Genomic DNA, 21,366 nt, shown 5'->3' with positions numbered 1-21,366 from the left:
TAGATTCACCGTTAAACAAGTCCAATAAGCTGTTTCCCCTGAGTGGAGGATCTTTTTAACCCTTTAACTTGTCCCATACAGATAGTAATAGTTGTAGTTGACGAATGGATCTAATTATGCCGTGTGTGCGCGCGCGTGTGGTTTCCCTTTGATGTCGGTTGCTAACTCGTTTTTCTTAATCACGCGCTCCAGGTAACACGGTTATTACGTCACCAGCTGTGAGCCATCACGGTGTCAGACCGGCTCTCCGGTCTCGTCCGCTCCGTTTGGGGGTGTTGCCGCGCTCACACACACACACTCTCCCTCTCTCTCTCACACACACACACACACACACACACTCCCACGCCCACACACGCACCGGTCTGCGCTGCTCCCTGTGAGCAGTGGATGGACCTCCGCGGACTCTCGTCTCTCCCGGCTGCTTCTCTCATGCTCAGCGGTTCCCAATGAGCGGCCGCGTCCACTTCGGGAAGGTTCCTCCTCGTCAGGCTGCGGCGAGGAGCAGATCCAAGTTAACACGAAGGTAAAGATGCACAGAGCCGCTGCCGGACGCATGGAAGCTTTGGTGCGTAAGACTTCACGGAGGATACTTTGTACAGCTGCGTGTTGCGTTCAGGTGATTGGAGGCTAAACGGGTACATTAGTATCTATTTAGCGGCTTTGTATCTGTTTATAGTAGGGTTTTGTTTGACTTATACGTGGGCTTTGGTAGTAAATGTCACCGTAGCGCTAAAGTTGCCCCAATAGTGATTTATTAGTGTTTTTATCCTGAAATAAGTCGCTCAGATTGAAGCTCCTTAAAGCTGTGTGGTTATGAATTTCAGAATTTTAATGTTTTGGCTAAAACGGAACAAAAAAAATAATTATGCAACATTTGATCTCTCAATGAAACACAGTCCAGATCCCTAAACAATGTATTTCTGTAATCATTGGACCCTAACACACGCTTGGATCTGACACATGGGCGATGTTGACAGATTGTTGAAATGCTGGTGAAATGAGTGTGAGAGCTGCTGTCCACGTTTGGCTCAATGGTGGAAGGACATTTTCTTCTCGGAGGTTATTGTGGTCCTGCTACCACAGCTATCTGTATAATAGAGGATGTGTTCACCGCTCCTTCAGCCCATAGGCACGCACTCTGCAGGGCTGGATCCTGCTCTTTACTGTCCTTTATGCAGGAAATGGACTCCGTGCCAGAGCTGCTACATGCACTCTCCTTACTTTGGGGGATTTCCAGCTTTGTTTTCATAACGTACACTCTTAGTGCCTCTGAAAGCCTTCAGGTTCTAAATCTCAGCTCGGTGTTCCTCTGCGTGCCCGTTTGTGTATTTTCCGAGGTCCCTGCTCGTCTGTGTGGTCCTACCTAACGCAGGAAGTCTCGCCCCTGTACGTGTGAGCGATGCTGTCAGAGTGTAACATCTCCACCCTTCAAACCAAAACATTCCCACTGCACACCAGCTCGGGTAAAAGCACGCACGCACAAATTAGACCGACGCTGGAGTCCTGCCACTGAAAACAAAAAAGTGTAATGGCCACCCCGTGTATGAAGTATGGACCCTGCTGGCGTCTCCCCGCTCTCTCTCCCTGTCTGGATCTCCCTCCTGAGCGCAGACACTTTGGCTTGTAACATCAGCAGCCCACAGGCCCTCCTGCATCATCTGAGCCTGACATCCCTGTGGGCTTATTCACAGCAATGGCTTCACTTAATCATCACCGCCGCCGCCGCCGCCGCCCCCTCACAGAGGCGCTATTGTTCTAACAAACCATGCCTGTGTCAACATGAGGCGTGAGAGCAGATTATAGAAAGAAGGTTCAACTTATCTCCTGAAACATTTAGTCCTGGTTTTGTTTGTTGTTCCTGCTGAGGTCACTTCACTGTGAGCAGAACGTCTCAGCTGCTCAGTGTTGATGTGATGCATGCAGATACGAGGAGGAACTGAGCGCTGCAGTAAAGTTTAACACGGAGACGCTCGCCAACTGCAGCAAACGGCTCCGCTCCGGCCTCTTGGATGCGTCGGGGGGCCATTTTTGTCTCCCTGTATTTTTCTATGCAATTCCACGTTCCGTTCTTCTTCTTCTTCTTCTTCTTCTTCTAATTGCAGACTGCATGGCCACAAAGAGCGTTTTCAGCTCAGTGGGGAAAAGCGAAAGAAAAGGGAAAAGCAGTGCTTGGGCCGGAGCGGTGACTCAGCTTTAGAGCTCTATTCATTTACCTTTTCCACTCTGCCACATTTTTTGTGTGCCAACATAAATTTGATTACCACCCGCGGTTGCCAGTAGTAATGATGGGGAACATAATATGAGCGAGGCGAGCATTCAGAGGCTCTCTGGAGACGCAGCGCTGCAACTTAACAAGGCAGTCGCACTTTTGGAAAAGCACATAAAAAATGTTTGACTCCTTGGTTTTATTCTCTACTCAGACTTATTTTATCCTCCTGCGGCCGAGCTGACCACGTCTCCGTCGGCGCAGTGCGGGGACGTGTGCCGGGGTCACGGGGGGCGGCGGGCAGGCAGGGGGGGTTCAGGAGCCCGTCGCTCTGAGTTCTGCCTGTGCTGCTTGGTTAGAGCGAGGAGGAAGGAGCGCTCGCTAAAACCCAGAGATGTTATTTTGCCATCCTGTCCATCAGAAGTCTTTACTTTAAGAATGCTGTCATTGCTCTGTGTCTCAGTGAGCTTTTAGCAGAATTCTATCTGTCACATATTCTGAATTCTGTGGTGTTTGATTCTGCAGACACAATCATTCACAATTCAGAAGCCTGTTGTTCATTATACACTCGCAAACAATTCAGTTATCTTTGTAGTGTGTGTGTGTCCTTTATGACATTGTGCCGTGGTCACACTTATGAACACTGTGTGATTCAGTGTGTGTGTGTGTGTGTGTGATCTCTTCTTGAATCACAGCAGCTGTCTGCCATGTTGGAATTACCTGCTTGACTGAGCCTTTGGTCAGACGTGTCACAGGAGACAGAAGGACAAATCACAGTTGTTTACCAGTCTTTGCTTCCTTTCTGCCACTCTGTCAGCTGTGGTTTCATTCATGTAGCAACAACAGCCTTGGTAACGCGTGTGTGTGTGTGTGTGTGTGTGTGTGTGTGTGTGTGTGTGTGTGTGTTTCAGGTGGGATGAGAGCAGCTCCATCAGCAGCGGGCTCAGTGATGGTGACGGCGAAGGCTCGGAGAACCTCAGCTCAGAGGAGTTCAACGCCTCCTCCTCTCTTAACTCGCTCCCCTCCACGCCCCTGGGATCCAGACGCAACTCCTCTGTGATGGTAACTTCTGTTCCAGCGTGGAACCCAGCATGTGGCACACTTTGGTTTAGGGGATCATCTTGTTTTTAAACGCAGCGCTAAAGGCTTGGGTTTGATTCCTCGGCTCGAGCCAAAGCTCTACTAAAGTTGTGTAAAACTCCATTGTAAGTGAAATGTCTTCAAGCGTGTGTGTTCACTCTGTAGTCTGTGAGCGGTTAGGATGAATCCCACAAAGAGACACTTCAGACCGCAGTGACATCACAACAAGGAGAAACCCGATCCGTCCCCGAGCTGTAAACCCGCACTCACACACTTTGTCTTTCAGCTCTCATTACTTCCACTGAGACTCACACTGTTTCTGGCTCAGCAGTCAGTTTGGTCGTCAGGTGAAGCGTTTCTGGAGTTTGCTTATTTACAAAAATGCTCCCCCAGGAAGAAAGTAACATTTTTGCTCCTTTGTGCACCATCTGTCCCTCTATCTGTCCCTCTGTATCACACATATAGAGCGGGCGAGCCAAGAAGCAGCAGGTGGGAGTGTGTCCTCAGCGTTCCCTCCTCAGTGCCACACATGATAGTCTGTTCCTTACAGATGGGGCGGCTGGATGATAGTGTTGACATCTTTGGTCCAATAAGACACTGAACCCACGCTGTAAACAACACAGCGACACGGCCCGCTTTGTCTCACACGTTGTTTGTCCTTTGGAAGTGTTAAAGTGAGAATATTGCAGTAGATTAGTTTTATTTTGAATCCTCTGGTGGCAAATCAGCCGTTTCACTCCGTCCCTCATCCCCTCCCAGTGGAATGCAGACACCGAACACATAGATGAGAGAGATAACAGAAAGTATTCACCCAGCTGCCAGCTCTGTAGATAAGATGCTCATACCCGCACTCTGCCTCTTCCTGCCTCTTCCTCCTCAGCTCCGCACCGACGCAGAGAAGCGCTCCCTGGTGGAGAGCGGCTTGTCCTGGTACAGCGAGGACGGCAAAGCCGGCCTGAAGCTGGACAGTTGCAGCTACGACACGGGCAGTCTCAAGACGGAGACCCCCAGCAAGTGGAGGAAGAAGCCCCCGCAGAGCGCCGGCGAGGAGGCGGGGGGCCGAGGGGAGCTGAGGAAGCCGCAGAGCCTCGGGCAGCCGGCCAGCTTCAAGAGGGGCCGCAACCCTCCCGTGGGCGTGACCTCCCCCATCACACACACCTCTCAGAGCGTGCTCAAAGTCGCAGGTAAGGACGGATGAGCGTCGTCTAGCTTTCCCCTCCTGCCACTTCCTCTTTCCTCCTCTCTCTTTTTCCAGGATTAAATAATAAATAACTCTATGTCTATGTCTTTCATTATCTCTCTGTATGTGGAGTCCAAATATAAAACAGAGCCTCTGCGTCCAGCGGCCAAGGCAGATATCTGCTGAATGTCAGACAGGCCTCCAGGAGGAGCGCCCGGGCCGGGCTTTGATTTGTTACACAGCGCAGCACACTGAGGGGAAAAATGCAGCATGAAATCCATTTAATGGAAAAAAAAAACTTTGGTTTCTACCCAAAGCCATGATTCTTTTATTATGGTTGAGCAAAGCCTGTTGTGTGTCTGCATAGAGACACTGTGTCTGCTCTTCATAGTCGAGTTTGAGGAAATGTAATCCCAAACACAACACGCCGCGTTTCACTAATAGGTGAGAATCCAGTGTTAAACAAGTCGCTTCCTGGATGAGTTACCTCATTGTCGCGTCCTTTTAAGGTTCAACACGAGTTCTCTAAAGGAGACGTGCGTGTGTGTGTGTGTGTGTGTGTTGGCAGTGGCTCCGTGGGTAAATCCTCCTCCCAGCAGATCGGTTTAGAAGCTCCTCCAAGCTTTATTTAAAGAATGAGTCAAGAGGGCAGAAGTACCTTAAAGCCTTGAAGTAGATCAGTCAAACCTTTCCTCGTTAGTCTCTGTAGCTCTTTAATGTAGTCATCCTTTAACTTCCAACTCTTTTCCAACTTCACTTAAGTGATTTGCGGAGCCCATATGTCAAATCCCATCCCAGGCATATATGTTTAATGCTCGCATAGAGTCAGACGGTCTATCAGAGATGTGTGTGTGTGTGTGACTCACAGACCCACATCATGGAGACGTGGACCTTCTGTAAGTAAACACAGATGTGACCTGCTTACATTCTGTCTCAGCTGTAATGGCTTGACTGATGCACACATCCTTTAATGTGAGGATGTGGAGTGAGAGCTTGATGACATGTGACTGTGCTGATCTACACATGATGTCATCCTTTTTTCCAGCAGTGGCGTTGTCGGGGTTTTGTCTTTGGTGCCGCTCGTGATCTGGGTCATGAAGCAGAAGAGCCAAACTGTTTAAACACTGATGATGTCGTTTGTTTACGCAGCGCCGAAAAGTGAGAGGCCGCTGGACAGATCCAAGATGTCCATCAAAGCCGCCGGGCTACAAAGGTCTCGTTCTGACGCCGGGAGGGAACATCACGGAGAGCACCGCAAGCCGCCGTCAGGTTTAGTCAAGCCCACCGCCGGAGCCTCCTTCGGCTACAAGAAGCCGCCCATAGCCACAGGCACCGCCACCGTCATGACAGCAGGGGGCGCCACCATCTCCAGTGGCTCTGCTACTGTGGGCAAAACCCCCAAGTCCTCCAGCATCCCTGTGAAGCCCGTGGGAGGAGGAGCGCCTTCTGGCCGCAAGAACAGCTTCGACGCCAGCAGCGAGCAAAGCTTCCTGGGGCCCGGCGCCCGGAACAGCATTCAGTACCGCAGCCTGCCTCGACCCGCCAAATCCAGCACGCTCAGTGTGATCGGTCGCCCCGGTTTGCGGCCCGTGTGCGGCACCATGGATGCCGGTCTGCTGAGTCTGAAACCCGTCCCCATGGTCTCTACCAGCCCCAGGATGAAAGAGGCGAGCGGCTGCGGTATGAAGATGTCTAACCGAACGAGCGCAGCGCCTGTGAACCAGACGGACAGAGAGAAGGAGAAGGAGAGAGCCAAGGCCAAAGCTGTGGTTGCTGACATGGATTGTTGCTCTCTGAAAGGAGAAAACGCTCAGTCTGAGTCCGGAGCGGGAGAATCGACTGTGAAGCTGCACGGCCTGAGACGAACCAGCAGCAGCAAATACCCTGAACTCTCTTCACCCACCACACCAAGGTCCCAACACACATGTTCAGTATGATATATGAGTATGATGTAATGTAAAGACGCCCTGAGTGGTATTTTTGACATCTTGTCTCTTAAACCCGACCCACAGGATGCTGAACACTAAATCTCTGGGCCGTCCTCCCAGCTTGGCTCATCTGGACAAAGGCAACTGCAACAGCCTGGACTCCTGCATCACCATCCACGACCTCCCGCCAAAGGTCCCGCCCTATTCCAAGCTTCACGACTTGGCGGGTTCCCACACGGCTTCCCGTCTCACCCCCAGCCCGGCTCCCGTCCTTCACATCGACTCGCCCGGGTCTTACACCAACGAGAGCCTGAGCCTCGGCGGGTCGCCTCTGCTGTACCCCAAGCTGTCGGGCATGCACCGCAGCATGGAGTCCCTCCCCCTGCAGATGAGCGTGCCTTCCAGCGCCAGGTTCACTACGACGGTCACCCGGGAGAAGGAGGACAGGGACAGGGACAGAGGCACGGGGACGTGGGGAGCCAGCAGCAGGGCGTCCCTCAACCTCCCAGAAAGGTGCAATACATCATCAGATCCCATAAGACCCATAACAGTGTGTATCCTGTGGAGAGTCGCTGACCTCAGTTTATGCTGGTGGTAATAGAACAGAATATGTTGTGACACTGATATGTTTGACCTAAAGTCCTCACACAGATTAGATCATAACTGAGGACAATCTGTCTCGTTTACAACCGGACGGGAGGTCAGGCTTCACACTGTAGCTTCCTTTCATCATTCAACTTCAATCTGTTACAACTGAGATCATTATTTTTCAATCAGGAACTCAGAAATTGGTGTATTGTCGATGACTGTAGTGGTTTTGTTCATAGACGTGACATTGAGACAAACTTTCAGCCCCGAGGGAGCGGAGAGTTTCATACACAATTACTCAATGATTATGGATTCCGTATTCACCAAGTATTCTCTCTTCTTTCCAGCTTGCACACAGACAGGAATACGCTGCCAAAGAAAGGCTTAGAGTACGTCGCATCCCAGCAGTCCTCCACTATCTCTCATTCCCTTTTGTTTGGAGTTAACGCCGCTTCTCTTGTCTCAGCCGCTACAGCGCCAGCATGTCAGAGAGCGAAGGGAGCAAACAGGGGAGGCGCCATTCCCACACCATCGTCTGCATGACGGAGAGCGGCACCCCCCCTCAGCTGCCCTCGCCCACCCGCCCGCTCCTCCTCTCCTCCGGCAAGGCTCCTCTCACCAACGTGGGTGAGTCTGCTTTCCAACCGTTAAGGCCGTCGGAGGCCGGAGAGTTTCTGAGAGTTTCGGCTTCAAACCCACTGAGTCTTCCAAATCCAACACACAGAGTGACTCGCCTGGATTTGCTGATAACTACCACCTTAACACATTCTCTAATCCATCCAGCCTGGGATGAAGAGATCGGTATGCTATCAGGTCTGACTCTATCAATATGGTTCTCTTGGATTGACTCTCATTCCGCCTCGACTGCTGACTGATGAGAGGCAGTGAGGGGTCAGGCCAGGCTACGACTGTTGTTGAGAGTGTTGTCTTTCACCGACTCGTCAGAATAGGGGGTGCTATGCCTAGGTGTGTGTTTGTGTGTGTCTATGTGTGTCAGTGTCTCAGTTAGCCTCTTATTAAATCTCTGTCCCCCACAGTCGCCCCCATTTCCAGCGGCACTCCCAGGATAACGCGTTCCAACAGCATCGGCCCCCCCGGCGAGTCGGCCTGCGATCTGTACGGCTCCTCCCCCCTGGGCAGCAGCGTGTCCTTGGCCGACCGGCCAAAAAGCATGATGCGGTCCGGGTCTTTCCGCGAACCGGGGGAAGATGGTGAGGCATTCCTCCTCAGGCGACCTCCCTGCGGGGGGATTCACCCAGTGTGGCCTCAAATCAAATAAAGCTGCTGACTGTGGAGCGAGACGTCAAAGAGACGTTTTGTTTTTCACGAACAAGCGTATTAAGACTGGGCGACCCCATTTGAAGATGATAAATCAGTGATGTCAGGTTTTAATGCAGCATCAGTGATCCAAATGCAAACTAAACCCACTGCCATCAATCACTACCAGGAACAACACTTGATTTAAAACAGCTTTCCCCCAAAACGTTGAACAGATCTTTCAATACAAAAACACCCCGGCTGAATAGAGTGGTGTTATCTTTGTTAACAGAATAGTAAATCCCTACTCCTATGATCCCTGGTCTGTATGGTTGAACATCACTGATTGGGGCCTTTCTTCTCTTCTCTGACCCAGTTCACTCTGCTTTTCCCCTGACTTTGCTGTATCCTGTTTCCTTCTCTAGTGCACGGCTCTGTGCTCTCTCTGGCCTCCAACGCTTCGTCCAACTACTCTGCGGTGAGTAAACAGCAGCCGTTCAACAATCAAGACGTGTCTGAAGAGGAATACTTGGAATTCGTTCAGCCGTATTTGTAGTTCTTTTCGATATTCCTATTTTGATGTGGATGGCTGATTTCATTCCGCTTAACGTTAACGCTCTTCCCTCCCTTTCTTGTTCTATCTCATTTGCTTCTACCTGCTTCAGACGGAGGAGAGGATACAAGGGGAGGTAAGGCCAACGTGCCCCCGACTCGCCAACTCACATTTTGAATTTCCTCCGCGTCGTCTGTCTGTCAGTCATTTCCTATTGAAACAGGTCCATGTATCACACACATCTGTTATCAGGATTCACTGACAAGTCTACAGACGTCACGTATTCATAACACCTTCATTCACCTTCTCGTATCGCTAATACTCTCTGTCCTTCAGCCCGTAATGCTTCCGTTTAATAAAGATGTGTTTGAAAGTAGTCACTGATGATCGCTGTCGTACCGTCTTAGTGTGTGAATGACTGAAGAATATCGGTGAGAAGACAAAAAGCTATAAGTGTGTTTACTTTCCGTTAAGTTTGTAGGAGAATAACACATTGTATCGTTTCTTCTTTTCTGAGATCTTTCCCACACAACTCAGCCCCGTATCCTCTCCCTGCATGATCACAACCAAGCCTGCTAACTTGTCTACAACATAAACAAACACAATTCTGCTCTCCCTGCCTCTCTCTCCACGCTGTGAATCTGAAACGCTCCCGTTTACTTTTCCATCCTTTTTCTAGCAAATCCGCAAGTTGAGACGCGAGCTGGAGTCGTCCCAGGAAAAGGTCGCCAACTTGACCGTGCAGCTCTCTGCCAACGTACGTACGCACGCCAAAGATTGCCTTTTTGCGTTTCCTCCATAATTTAAAAAATGGCAAAATGACCCATTTATATGTAGTTTGTGATTGACGGCGCTTGTTGTGCCACGTTTCATTCATTCATTTAATCAAAGTGGGGAAAAAAGTCTTTAGCTCCCTTTTTTTTTCCACTCTGGGCAAATTTGGGTAATGTCTGTCTTGGCTGCATGACAGATGTTTAGTGTGAATCCAGTCCAAAATGTAAATTAAACTTCCTTATAATCCATTAGAGGTGATGGAGGATTTAACCACACACACACACACACACACACACACACACACACACACACACACACACACACACACACACACACACACACACACAGTCAGCACTCTGCCCCTGTATTCTGGAAAGTGTGAGCCGAAGGGGAAGCGGTGGTAAGAATTGACGTTTGCTTTAGAATTAGACTCTACCTGACCTAGAATGATCGAGTGTCCGCCGTCCTTGCTGACCGGGACGGCTGCAGATGGTAAAAAGCCGTGATGCTCTGGCCGCAGCCCAGTATCCAGGGAGTACAGACAACCGATCACAAGATATTTAGGAGAGATTTATGAGCCCCATGGGATCCTATGAAGCTATGCTGTGTACAGTTCTCTCACAGTTGATCCTATCTCTCTACTGTTGCTTCATCTCTGCAGTCCTGCTTTAACCTTCCTATCGTCACCTCTAATAACCGCTCTAACAACTTGGGCTCCGCTTTGCTCTCGCAGTTTTTGTAGCTCCTGCAATGTTTTCAACCTGGAATCATTGAAACTTCTAGATTAGTGCAAACATTGAAGTGGAATCTTGATGTTGTTGCATATTTTAACACTAACTCTCTACTTGCCTGGGATGAGTGTTTGACGTGTGTGTGTGTGTGTGTGTGTGCGTGCGTGCGTGCGTGCGTGCGTGCGTGCGTGCGTGCGTGTGTGCGCGCACGTCTGCATGCGTGTCTATTTCTGTATTGGTTTCTAAAAGGAGTGCGGTCCCCAGGCCTAATATCCCTGTCCCCCTTTCTCTTATTCTCTTGGCTGTACTACTGTTGGACTCGCTGCTGCCCCCTGCCTGCCTCCCCCCTGACTCGCACCCTTGGATGCTGGGTGTAGCAGCTAGGCCAGGTTTGTAAGGACTGCTGCATTCTGATCACTCTGTGGGGAGGGGGGGGGGGGGGCTTTGGCGTGACAGTGGGTGGATGTCAAACAGTCTGGGTTGTGTTTGGTTGAGTGTGTGTGTGGCACATTGAACCTGGACACACTGCAGCGCGGCGACTGGCACGGACGGCAAATCACAATCGGGGAGCTCTGCAACAGGCCCAAGTTGCCTCAGATGGGTTTCAGGCGTCAGAAACCTGTTTTAATTAAATTGATACTGATCGGTTCAAGCTAGTAAATCATCAAGCACGTATAAAGCATCTACACACTCACAATCATATTAATGTTAGGGGGGATGAAGGCATTTGCTACTACATTGCTGTTTAAAGGAGGTTTGTGCCCCAGCGCCGCATCGCTGCATCCCACTCAACCGTTACCTGAATCTCTTCACCTCTGACATCGCCTGTACTTGTGTTCCATTACTCGATCGCCTCCCTCTCCTCTCTCTCGGGCAGACGGAGGAAGCCATTTGTTTTTAATGTGCTGTGAGACTGCGAACGGATCGTCTGCAGCCAGTGACTCAGACCTGTCTGCTCTCTGTCTGTCTGTCTGTCTGTCCCTCTCTGCCTCTGTATTTCTCTCTAAAGGCTAATCTGGTGGCGGCGTTCGAGCAGAGTCTGGCGTTGATGACCGCACGTCTGCAGAACCTGTCTGTGTCCTCTGAGCAGAAGGTACTTTGGTTCTGTCCTCGATGTTACACTGCACCACATTTCTCTAAAGAGTCCTTTTACCACATATTGAATCAGAATCTCCTCCTGTTCACCATTGAACTACTTTTGTCTTGGCTCTTGTCAACCAAAGAGGTAGTGACAGGTGACATGCATGTTTTTGCAAATTAGATGCATGTCAAAGGTTCAATCTCTGGGATGTGTGTGTTGTCCTCGGCCTCTCAGCACTCTCCGTCACCCTCGCTGAAAGGGGATAGACATTCCACATTTCTAGGTTCAGAAGAATCTTGGTTCAGTTACCAGCCTGTGAGTCACAGTGTTCGTTAGCAGCAGATGGGCTGCATTCCCATTCCCCCCCCCCCCTCTGTCCTCTACGGCGTGGACACATGAATGTACACATATTGCCATTTTGTTTCCTCGTGTAGGAATCTGAGCTGACTGAACTGAAGGATACCATCGAGATTCTGAAGACCAAAAACACAGAGGCCCAGGAGATCATTCACGGAGCTCTGAGTAACCCAGACATCGCCCCTAAAGGTTCTCCCAGCCAGATAGATTCAGTACAGATGTGGATAATCAGACATAAACATGAACACAACATGAAGATGAGAAGATCTCCCCCTCCAAATTCCAAATCTCCTGTTCTTCTCCTTTGACGCAGAGCTGCAGATCGACCGGCAGAACTCCTCTGAAAGCATCTCCAGCCTCACCAGCAACACCAGCCACTCCAGCATGGGCAGCCTGAAGGAGCAGGAGGCCAAGAAGCAGAAGAAGAAGAAGAGCTGGGTGAGCACAGTCACGCCGCGACCCGGGCCGCACGCATCAAAGACGTCCGAGAGCATTGGCTAACACGTATTCAGAGCTCATGAGCAAAGTGTCATATTTTCTCCATTTCATTCGGGAGTCAAGTGAACTGCACGACAAGTCGCAACTCGTCAGGGATTTTAATTCAGTAATGACGCTCGTATCCAAGTCATAATCTAAATGCGGCGCTTGTCTTGATTGAACACGACCTCACTTAGCGCGCTGGCTTTATTTCTGTTATGAGAAAATAATACCAAGACAACCACTTGTGCTGTTGCTCGTGTGTGTGTGTTAGTGTGTGTGTGTGTGTGTATCTCCTCCTGTGTTGATCCATATCTGCTGTAAAGTATGACTCTGGTCTCTCTGTCATGCTTTCCTGCTTCCCTGCTGTTTATTTTAGGTCTTTGAGGTGAGTGATGTCCCAGCGTGTCGTGACGTAATCCCCCCCTCTCCCCCCCCTCCCCCCCCTTCTCCCTGCACCGCCTGTATCAACCTTATGAGTCATACTTGTTAGAAAGTGATCCGTTATTCACCCTCCACTGCCTTGATTCACCAAAATATTTATAAACACTGCATCGTGTCAGATCAGGATAGTGGCCTCGTCAATCTGCATGTGATGTCACGTTAAGATGAATGTTCTGTTTGTGTCCGTCTGCCTGAGAGTGTTGTGGAACGTTTCTGCAGTTTTGTGAAGCCTCGCTCATCTCATTCTCTGATCCAATACAGGAAGCCGGAGTGTGTTTGTATAACTCATGTCCGTCTCCTTTGCTCTCTCTAACAGTTGCGCAGTTCCTTCAACAAAGCCTTCAGTAAGAAAGGCCCCAAGTCTTCAGCGCCGTACGCCGACATCGAGGAGATCGCCACCCCAGAATCCTCGGCGCCGTCCTCCCCCAAAGTTCACCACGATATGGAGAACCCCCCGTCCTCCATGAAGTTCTCAGCCTCTGAGCTGTCACCCGGGTAAGACTCTCTCTGTTATAGCATAAGTGATGATGTAAGAGGAAACCAGGTTCCTGTCACAGATGTTTACATCAGGCAAAGTCTCAAACAATCTGAGAATGTGAGTGTTACTCCATGAAAACCCATTTGAGAGTTGAAAGGATGGCGATGCCCTCACTTTCACAATGCTAAGCTGTTGTGCTGGCAGCGTTCTTCTCCCCGTCACCTTCACGCTCGTCTAATGACCGATGGTGCGCGTGAAATTAATTCTCTCGTGTGAACTGAACCTCTGCAGACTGTGTGAAGGAGAGGAGGCGGGGGACGAAAAGGTCGTCACCACTCTGCGCTCAGAACTGTGGGAGAAGGAGAGGAAACTAACAGACATCCGCCTGGAGGCTCTGACCTCTGCTCATCAGCTGGAGCAGCTGCAGGAGGCCATGTCCAGCATGCAGGTACAACAACACAACATCCACACCTTTACACACCGAGGGATTCATCCATCCATCCCCTCCTCATAAGCATGTTAGAGTTATCAACCTTAACGATCGGTGCTTCTGTCTGCAGAGGACAGTGGAGAACCTGAAGGCTGAGAACGACCAGCTGAAGACCGGCCCGTCCCCTACCTCCTCTCCTGGTCCCTCCAGCTCCGTCTCCCAGTCCTCCGGCCTCACAGCTCTGGGGAACTCGTCACCTCGGCAGTCCGTAGCCATGCAGATGCCCAAGAGCTACAGCAGGGGGCTGAGCGAGAGCAGCTCAGGTGACAAGCTGTGTAAAATGCCTCCTGTGCAGAAATATGGAATAAGAATGGATTTGATTCTATTGTTGTTGTGTCAGTAGAGCTTCAGTACGGTGACATCATCTCTCTCCCTGCAGACGTCTACCCTGCAGAGTCTCTCAGCCTCTCCCTGCAGAGAGACGATCACCGTGTGCGGGTGGTGGTTTGCGTTGCAGACTTACATGTATTCAAAGACGTAAGTGTGTGTGTTCTCTTCTGCATCTTCCTCACCGGGACGAACGTCGACGTGAATGACTCTGATTTTAAAATATTCCCTCAACAGGAAGTGAAGCAGCAGGACTTCTTTGTGGGCACGGTGAGGGTGAACGGCAGGATGGATTGGCCCATGCTGGACTCGGCTGTCAGCCAGGCGTTCAAAGTGAGAACAAACTACTTCAAAAGACTTTAAGCAACGTGACCTGTCTCACAAACCAACGTGCTCTTTGCATCCAGGCACGATTCCGAGGTCACACTGGTCGTAGCCTGCGATGGCATCAAAGAGCTGGACTCTAACACGCCAGCAGAGACCAAGCAGATGCAGGAATAGAAGCACACTATGTTGAGCCTCTGTTTCTGAAGAACAAACGGGATTAGAATATGTTTTTGTTCTGCGTGAGCTCTTTGTGTAACAGGTTGGCAGCTCTTCTGTTTGTCACTGAGTTGTTATGATGGCCCAATATTACCGACATGCTTGAACACGAGCATGTAACCCCCAATTAGCCCGTGTGTTCACTCGCCTCTGACAGTAATGGAAGGATTCAGTTTTGTCTAAAAATAAGGTGACACGCCACAAGCAGGTGTCGGCGTTTTGACTTTCTCATTCTGGGCGTTCCTCCTGAAAGAACTTTGCGTGTCAGGAGTTTTTATTGCGCCCCACTTTTCATTCCAGGTGTACATAGCCAAGGTGGACCCCACCTCCAGCCTGGGCCTCTCCACCGACTCCATCTACAGCTACAGCATGGGCCACATCAAGAGAGTAGTGGGAGGGGAGAGTCCGGAGACGCAGCCGTCCCGCTGTATGTCCCGCGGGGCCAGCAGCATCACCGTGGCTCTCAAAGGTCAGTGGACAAACGCTCAACCACCAAACTGTTAGAGACATGGGACATTCTACAGAAGCTTCATGTGGGATCACAGAATGTTCATCAGTCCATTTTGTATTTAGCACCGAATAGGAATTCTATAAAAAGTGCTGCTCTAGGCCGTAAAGCTTCATTTGGCTCCATGGAAACTCCACACACACACACACACACACACACAGAATGTTGCTGTTCTGCTGCCCAGTCTGTTTTGGTTTGGAGACAATCCAGCTTCCATTTTCAAAACCAGCACTTCTATTCTGAATCTATAGATCTGTCTGATAGGCGACCGCCTGCGTCCACTCACAGAAATATTGATGGACTCTTTGGTCAATTACAACTTTTACATTAGCAATTGGTTGAAGCACTTCATGATCCCATTCCCATCTCTGCTTAGTGCAAATCCTGTCTGTCTGTCTGTCTGTCTGTCTGTCTGTCTGTCTGTCTGTCTGTCAGATCCAACGTGGAGAAAGACTTTTTCTCCTTCATTTGTTTTCTGAACTTGTACAAACATGCACACACACACACACACACACACACACTCGTTGAGATATGCTGACCTTCACTGTATGAGGGGTAAATTTAATTTCAATAACACAGTAGAAGCGTGCGGTTCCACACACATGTGAAGCTCATTAGCGACTCTACACCAGAGCTGTGATGGGTGAGGATCACGAGCAGCAGAGGTCCGCTCTGGTTCTCGACCCCTCTGTACCTTTGCATGCCGGTATGCTGCGAGTGAGCGAGCGAGTGCTGGGGGAGCGAGGGCCCGGCCAGACGGGACTCCAGGTAACACGATCTCAGTGCAGTGGGTGTCAGGCCAGGACCAGCTGGTCTAGTAGCCTTAGACACACGGGGCCCCGGGCCGGTGAGGGGGGAACATTATGCTTCCACAGGCTGGGGGGGGGAGGAGGGGGTTGCACACTTCTACACTTGATCCAAAGCTATTTTCAGAGCTCAGTGCTGGAGCCCCAAGTTGTTTATGAAGGACATGCGAGGTGATAGAAATCTGTTTTCACAGCAAAATCCTCTTTATAATCTGAATCATCTCTAGTTTATAGTGGATCCTAGCAGGGTTCTTAAGATGTCATCAAGTCTCACGTTCACACTCATCACACATCAAAGCAGGCCATGTGTGCTGGGAGCTTAGCAGGGATTCATTTTAAAGTTTAGTCCAGGAGTCCTTTCTCACTCTCCTACCGTCTTCTCCAGGTTTGAAGGAGAAGTGTGTGGACAGCCTGGTGTTTGAAACCTTAATTCCCAAACCCATGATGCAACACTACATCAGTCTGCTCCTCAAGCACCGCCGCCTCATCCTGTCCGGGCCCAGCGGGACGGGTAAGACCTACCTCACCTCCCGGCTGGCCGAGTACCTGGTGGACCGGAGCGCCCGTGAAGTCACAGACGGCATCGTCGTCACCTTCAACATGCACCGCCAGTCCTGCAAGGTGACGGGGATTAATGTGGCGGCAGTCAGAGGCTCCATTAGTGCAGAGAACATCCAAAAGATGCGATGTTATCCGGGTCGTCATGTCCATTTATCGCCTTATTCATCATCGTGTTTCTGTTTCCCTTCCACACTTCAGGATCTGCAGCTCTATCTCTCCAACTTGGCCAATCAGATTGATCGAGACACCAGCACCTCAGACGTCCCGCTGGTGGTTATTGTGGATGACATTCATGAGCCGGGTTCCATCAGTGAGCTGGTCAACGGTGCCCTCACCTGCAAATATCACAAATGGTAAAACTGCACACACACTCGCTTTGAAATGGCCACAAAGACACGCTGCGTGTTGTCGTGTCTAACCTGAGCCGTGTGCTCGTGTTCCTCCTTTCAGTCCCTACATCATTGGAACAAGCAATCAGCCGGTCAAGATGATCGCTAACCACGGCCTTCATCTCAGCTTCAGGTGAGAGAACGGGGTTAGAACATATGGAGTTCCATTACCTCATTGGTTCCATTAATATGAGTCAGATGGATGTGAGTGTAACTTCTGGCCCTTTTAGGATGGTGACCTTCTCCAACAACGTGGAGCCGGCCAACGGCTTCCTGGTCCGCTACTTACACAGGAAGCTGATGGAGTCGGAGGACGAGAGCAGTTTGACCAATGAAGACCTGATCAGGGTGCTGGACTGGGTTCCCAAGCTGTGGTATCAGCTGCACGCCTTCCTGGAGAAGCACAGCACATCTGACTTCCTCATCGGTAAGAATCGCTCTGATCATGGCAGGAAATGTTTTGGGACTTTTAAGAAAGCACACGTGTTGATTTGAAGACTTCACAGCTGTGTGTGTGTGTGTGTGTGTCTGATCTTTCCTCCTTCTCCTCCTCTCGTCTCCTCAGGCCCGTGCTTTTTCCTCTCCTGTCCAGTCAAGGTGGATGACTTCAGATCTTGGTTCATTGACCTTTGGAACCATTCCATTATTCCATATCTACAAGAAGGAGCCAAAGATGGCATCAAGGTGAGAAAGCAGCACAACTCTTCATCCTGCTGGTTCCATGGAGCTTCAGATTCTTTGACTTCCCTCTCGTGGGGAAGTGTTCCTGTATAATTCTACATGTATGGCGTGTTGTGACCTTTCAGGTCCACGGTCAGAAGGCGGTGTGGGAGGACCCTGTGGAGTGGGTGAGGGGAACGCTGCCTTGGCCGTCTGCCCAGCAGGACCAAGTCAAGCTCTTCCACCTGCCTCCACCCAGCCTGAGCTCCGGCAGCCCCGGGCAGCCCGTGGAAGAGAGGCCTCACAAGGAGACTCCGCCCAGCTCCATGGAATCTGATCCTCTGGTAAGTCAAGAGTGGCATTCTGAATTTTGTCCCAGTATTTCCACTGCAGCCCTTAAAGCCCGGGCCGATACTTATCTTCTCCTTTACCTGTGCTCACTCTCACTCTCTCCTCTTTGTTGTAGATGGCAATGCTTTTGAAACTTCAAGAGGCTGCCAATTATATTGAATCCCCAGATAAAGAAGACCCCAGCTTGCCTAAGCTTTGAACATAAGCCTCAGCACTTCAGATAGAGCTTTCATTCATTCCTCTCTGGAATCACTCTGCACACATTCAGGGACAAATTAACCCCTTAATGATGTGCGCTGATTCTCAGTTTTCCCAGGAATTGTGTTTTTGTTTTTTTTTTAAGAATGGGAAATAAGTTTAAATACGCCTTTCAAGTATGTTCACAAGTATTCAATCCAGATCTCATATAGATTCCATACAGGACAGGATGATATTCACACACATGTACATTTCCCTTTACCGCCTCAGTACTTCTAGACGGGTGCTAATAGTTCACAGGATCAAACTCATTCTACTCTCAGTACTTAAGACTTCAGGTGATCTCTGGCAGCAGCCTGTCCAGTGCAGTCTGTCCTCACTGGATACTCTGTGCTGGTCAGGCAAAGTTATAATTAATTATGGCGATGGATTTGGAAAAGAGTATGACAGCATGATAGATGTTCGTGTTTGGTGCGTAGATCTTCTTGTATCCGTCTCTAAAGGTCAGATAGAGTATATATGCAATCCTAAACTCACACAACCCTAGCAGGTGCATTTGTTTGAACGCTTTCAGACAAATAAAATGCCTTAAAACAACTTCAGCGACACCTCAGCTTCAGCAGAATCCTGGTGCTTTCATCTCTGTAGGAATGTCTAAGCACAAGTATCCCTGTTACTGTTTTTCCTGATTGATTTCAAATCCTCATATCTGTCAATATGAGATGGTTCTGAAATGTATTGTGAAGTATCAGTGGAGCTTCTCCCATCACATACAGATGAACGGCAGCCTTAGGTACCTGCGTCCCCTGGTGTGCAGACGGATCGCACAGCGAGCCGGAGAGCTGAAATCTCTGTCATACTCTTTTACAGAAAAGGAAAATAACGATGTGAGCTGCAGAAAGTTCTATTTTTCCAAGCACTTCATTTAGTTTTATTATCTGCTTTATGAAATAAAGTAGAGTCATCATAACGGTTGCCATGGAGGCACTGGACCCTCCCACAGGGCCGATCATGTGACGCCCTCAGTGGAAATTGAATTCGGCAAACGCCAGTGGAATCGAATTAAGATTCAACTTTTATTTGAGGAAGAGTCCAGTCCCAATCTTTCCCCTTAGTTCCTGTATATATTGTGTACATACCATTGGGCTACATTGCAGTTATCAAAATTAGCTGTGTGGTGCAAATATCCAACATGCTGAACCAAATACTGTACTGTCAGATTAGGAATCTAAGTTGAACTGCTTATATGAATGTATAGATGACATCTATAATACACAACCATACAGAAGCATCCGTCATCTAGTCGGTGCTTTGGAAGGAAGCTTTAACAGAAAGCGTGTAAACATGTACAACAGACATTTTTAACAATAGCTATGGATGTAGAGTTTATCTTCCTGCTATAATCATTCATTCCTCTTCATCATCAACACGTCGGTTCTTTTGGTGCTTTTTAACAACGTCCCAAACTGCTCGGTGTTTGAAAGAAACCATGTAGTTGTTCAGGGTAGGCTAGGTAGAGTTTTGTGTCAATAAACTTTATAGAGATTACGGTAACATGAAAATACATCTAAGAGATCATTATAATACCTTCTAAGGTGTATTGTTGAATTGTGTAGAGACAGTGGAGTCATGTGAGACAGTTTATGGTGTGAGCTCATGGTTGTGTCGTGCAATATTCATTTGAAACATTGGAACAACGGGATGTAGAAACGGACTTCATCTGTAAAAAAGAAGTCAACATCACAGATACTTTTTTTTTTTTGTTGTGCATTTTTGTAAACCTGGAGTAAATGTAGAGGACAGGTGAGACATGAAACGGGCCGCAGGGATGGGCTACAGATCTGCTTCATGTGTACATAAGTCCTGTAAATGAATGTCGGGCCACTTTGTGTGATGAGAAAGAGGCACGTGTACATTTAATTCAAAAGAAAAGAAAGAAGAAAGATCTCACCGAGGAAAAGATGCCGACCGGCCGGTGACACTCACGCTGGCGTCACGCCGATGGAGAAGGATAGGATTGTAAATATTTCAGTTATCAGACAGTATTACCCACCACATGATGATCCTTTTATGCAGGTAACAAAAGCCATCAGCTCCAGCTTCTCACGTCATTGACTGGTTGTTGTGCCTGTTGCTCTGTGGTAGCTGTGATTTTGTGTTTGCAAAGCGGTGTATCAGGACTATGCAGCAACTTATATATGGTGTTGGCAATCGGCAAACGTCTGATCTTTTTGCAAGCGGATGCATCGTCGCAGGATAAAAGTTTGGGTTTGTTTCAGCGAGCAATAATGAGCCTTAAAGAGCAGAGGAGGGGTTTGGCGTCGGGGGGTTGACACAGGGTTCATTGAAGGTGAAGAATAAATTCAGTTAGATTCGTCTTCAATGTGTTTCGGCCTTATAACGGCAGCATGGGTGTAAGAAGAGGTTAGGAAAAGAAAACACAACTACAAATCAAATGAATCGTTTGCAACAATAAGCACTTCACAATTTGCAGTCTGTTGGACTTTTGAGTAGAACGGAATCAAATGTATCCAAGTGCATCCAAGACCTTAGGCCGGTGTATGAAGGCCCATACAGGTTGCTGAATAGTCATATTTTTGCAAAGCTTGTTGTTGGCTAAAGACTTTAAAAAAAAAAATGTGATGCGATATCTAATGTCACTGATGTGCAAATGTGATGGGGTTCTATGTGTTGTAAATGCATGTACAATTGCTGTGTGATGAGAAAATCCTAACATTGTATTGTTTAAAGAACCATTCTAGGTAATGTTTTCCTTTTTTAATACTCAGATATTTGATATTTGTTTTTTCTAAAGAATCCTTTGTAAAAGTTAATTTCTCTATTTTGTAAAGGACATCACTGTAAAGATTGTAAATAGGAGGTCGGCATTCTGGATGCGGCAACAATCATTGATGAGAGAAAAAAACACATTCTTCAGAGATCTGTATATTTCTTCAGAGTTGGATCCGATACATGGATTAGGCATGAAATCATTCATCCACCTATCACTGTTTGTTGGAATCAATAAAATACATGTTATATTTATTCAATTGCTTCTTCTTGTACTGTACTTAAGCATCAGTTTACATGCTTGTACTTTACTTGAGTACTTGTATCTCAGAAAATTGTAATGTTACCTCCATATACTTACCCCATGGCTGAACATAGTAACTATTCTACAGATCAAGGGTTAAATTTGAGATGAATTTATTCTATATGGCAGTTGTTGGATAGAAAATCTTTAAAACTGGACACACACGTCTCCATTTGTAGTAAACAATCTAGTGCAGTATTTCTAGTTAAGATTTTTTTTTTTGCTATTTCATTACAAAACTTTCATTGTGATTCTTACCTCTCTGCTAATTGATGAATTATTTTTGTAGCTTTATAACTGTCTTT

General features: G+C 48.5%; 1 protein-coding gene across 4 annotated transcripts; it reads left to right on the top strand.

Annotated features, from left to right (window-relative positions):
• Positions 1-325: 325 nt before the first annotated feature.
• On the top strand, positions 326-20,918 carry nav1b (neuron navigator 1b). Of its 4 annotated transcripts, none has more exons than XM_076147336.1 (27): positions 326-523; positions 3,118-3,268; positions 4,167-4,470; positions 5,616-6,378; positions 6,479-6,907; positions 7,330-7,371; positions 7,449-7,609; positions 8,020-8,193; positions 8,665-8,717; positions 8,905-8,928; positions 9,472-9,549; positions 11,307-11,390; positions 11,813-11,924; positions 12,049-12,173; positions 12,973-13,151; positions 13,426-13,582; positions 13,695-13,887; positions 14,004-14,101; positions 14,189-14,284; positions 14,795-14,963; positions 16,194-16,429; positions 16,568-16,722; positions 16,820-16,891; positions 16,989-17,185; positions 17,324-17,442; positions 17,565-17,762; positions 17,885-20,918. In XM_076147336.1, the coding sequence occupies exons 1-27, from the start codon at positions 447-449 to the stop codon at positions 17,966-17,968; spliced, it is 4,530 nt and encodes a 1,509-aa protein (XP_076003451.1). In that variant the 5' UTR covers positions 326-446; the 3' UTR covers positions 17,969-20,918. The 4 variants fall into 4 exon arrangements, with proteins under 4 accessions (XP_076003451.1, XP_076003449.1, XP_076003452.1 ...); XM_076147334.1 differs by having other exon boundaries at positions 13,968-14,101; XM_076147337.1 differs by lacking the exon at positions 7,330-7,371.
• The last annotated feature ends 448 nt before the right edge of the window (positions 20,919-21,366 follow it).

This window comes from Genypterus blacodes, unplaced genomic scaffold (assembly GCF_046128005.1).
Source record: "Genypterus blacodes isolate CSIRO-AG114 ecotype Tasmania unplaced genomic scaffold, CSIRO-AGI_Gbla_v1 ptg000037l_1, whole genome shotgun sequence".
NCBI lineage: Eukaryota > Metazoa > Chordata > Actinopteri > Ophidiiformes > Ophidiidae > Genypterus > Genypterus blacodes.
The sequence above is the reverse complement of the archived record's forward strand: the minus strand, read 5'-3'. Positions and strand labels throughout refer to the sequence as shown.

Coding starts and splice junctions, on each gene's coding strand:
- nav1b (XM_076147334.1), top strand. CDS start 447: ATGAGCGGCCGCGTCCACTTCGGGAAGGTTCCTCCTCGTCAGGCTGCG. Junction 9,550..11,306: donor CCGTGCAGCTCTCTGCCAAC/GTACGTACGCAC, acceptor TTCTCTCTAAAG/GCTAATCTGGTGGCGGCGTT. Junction 17,186..17,323: donor CACATCTGACTTCCTCATCG/GTAAGAATCGCT, acceptor TCGTCTCCTCAG/GCCCGTGCTTTTTCCTCTCC.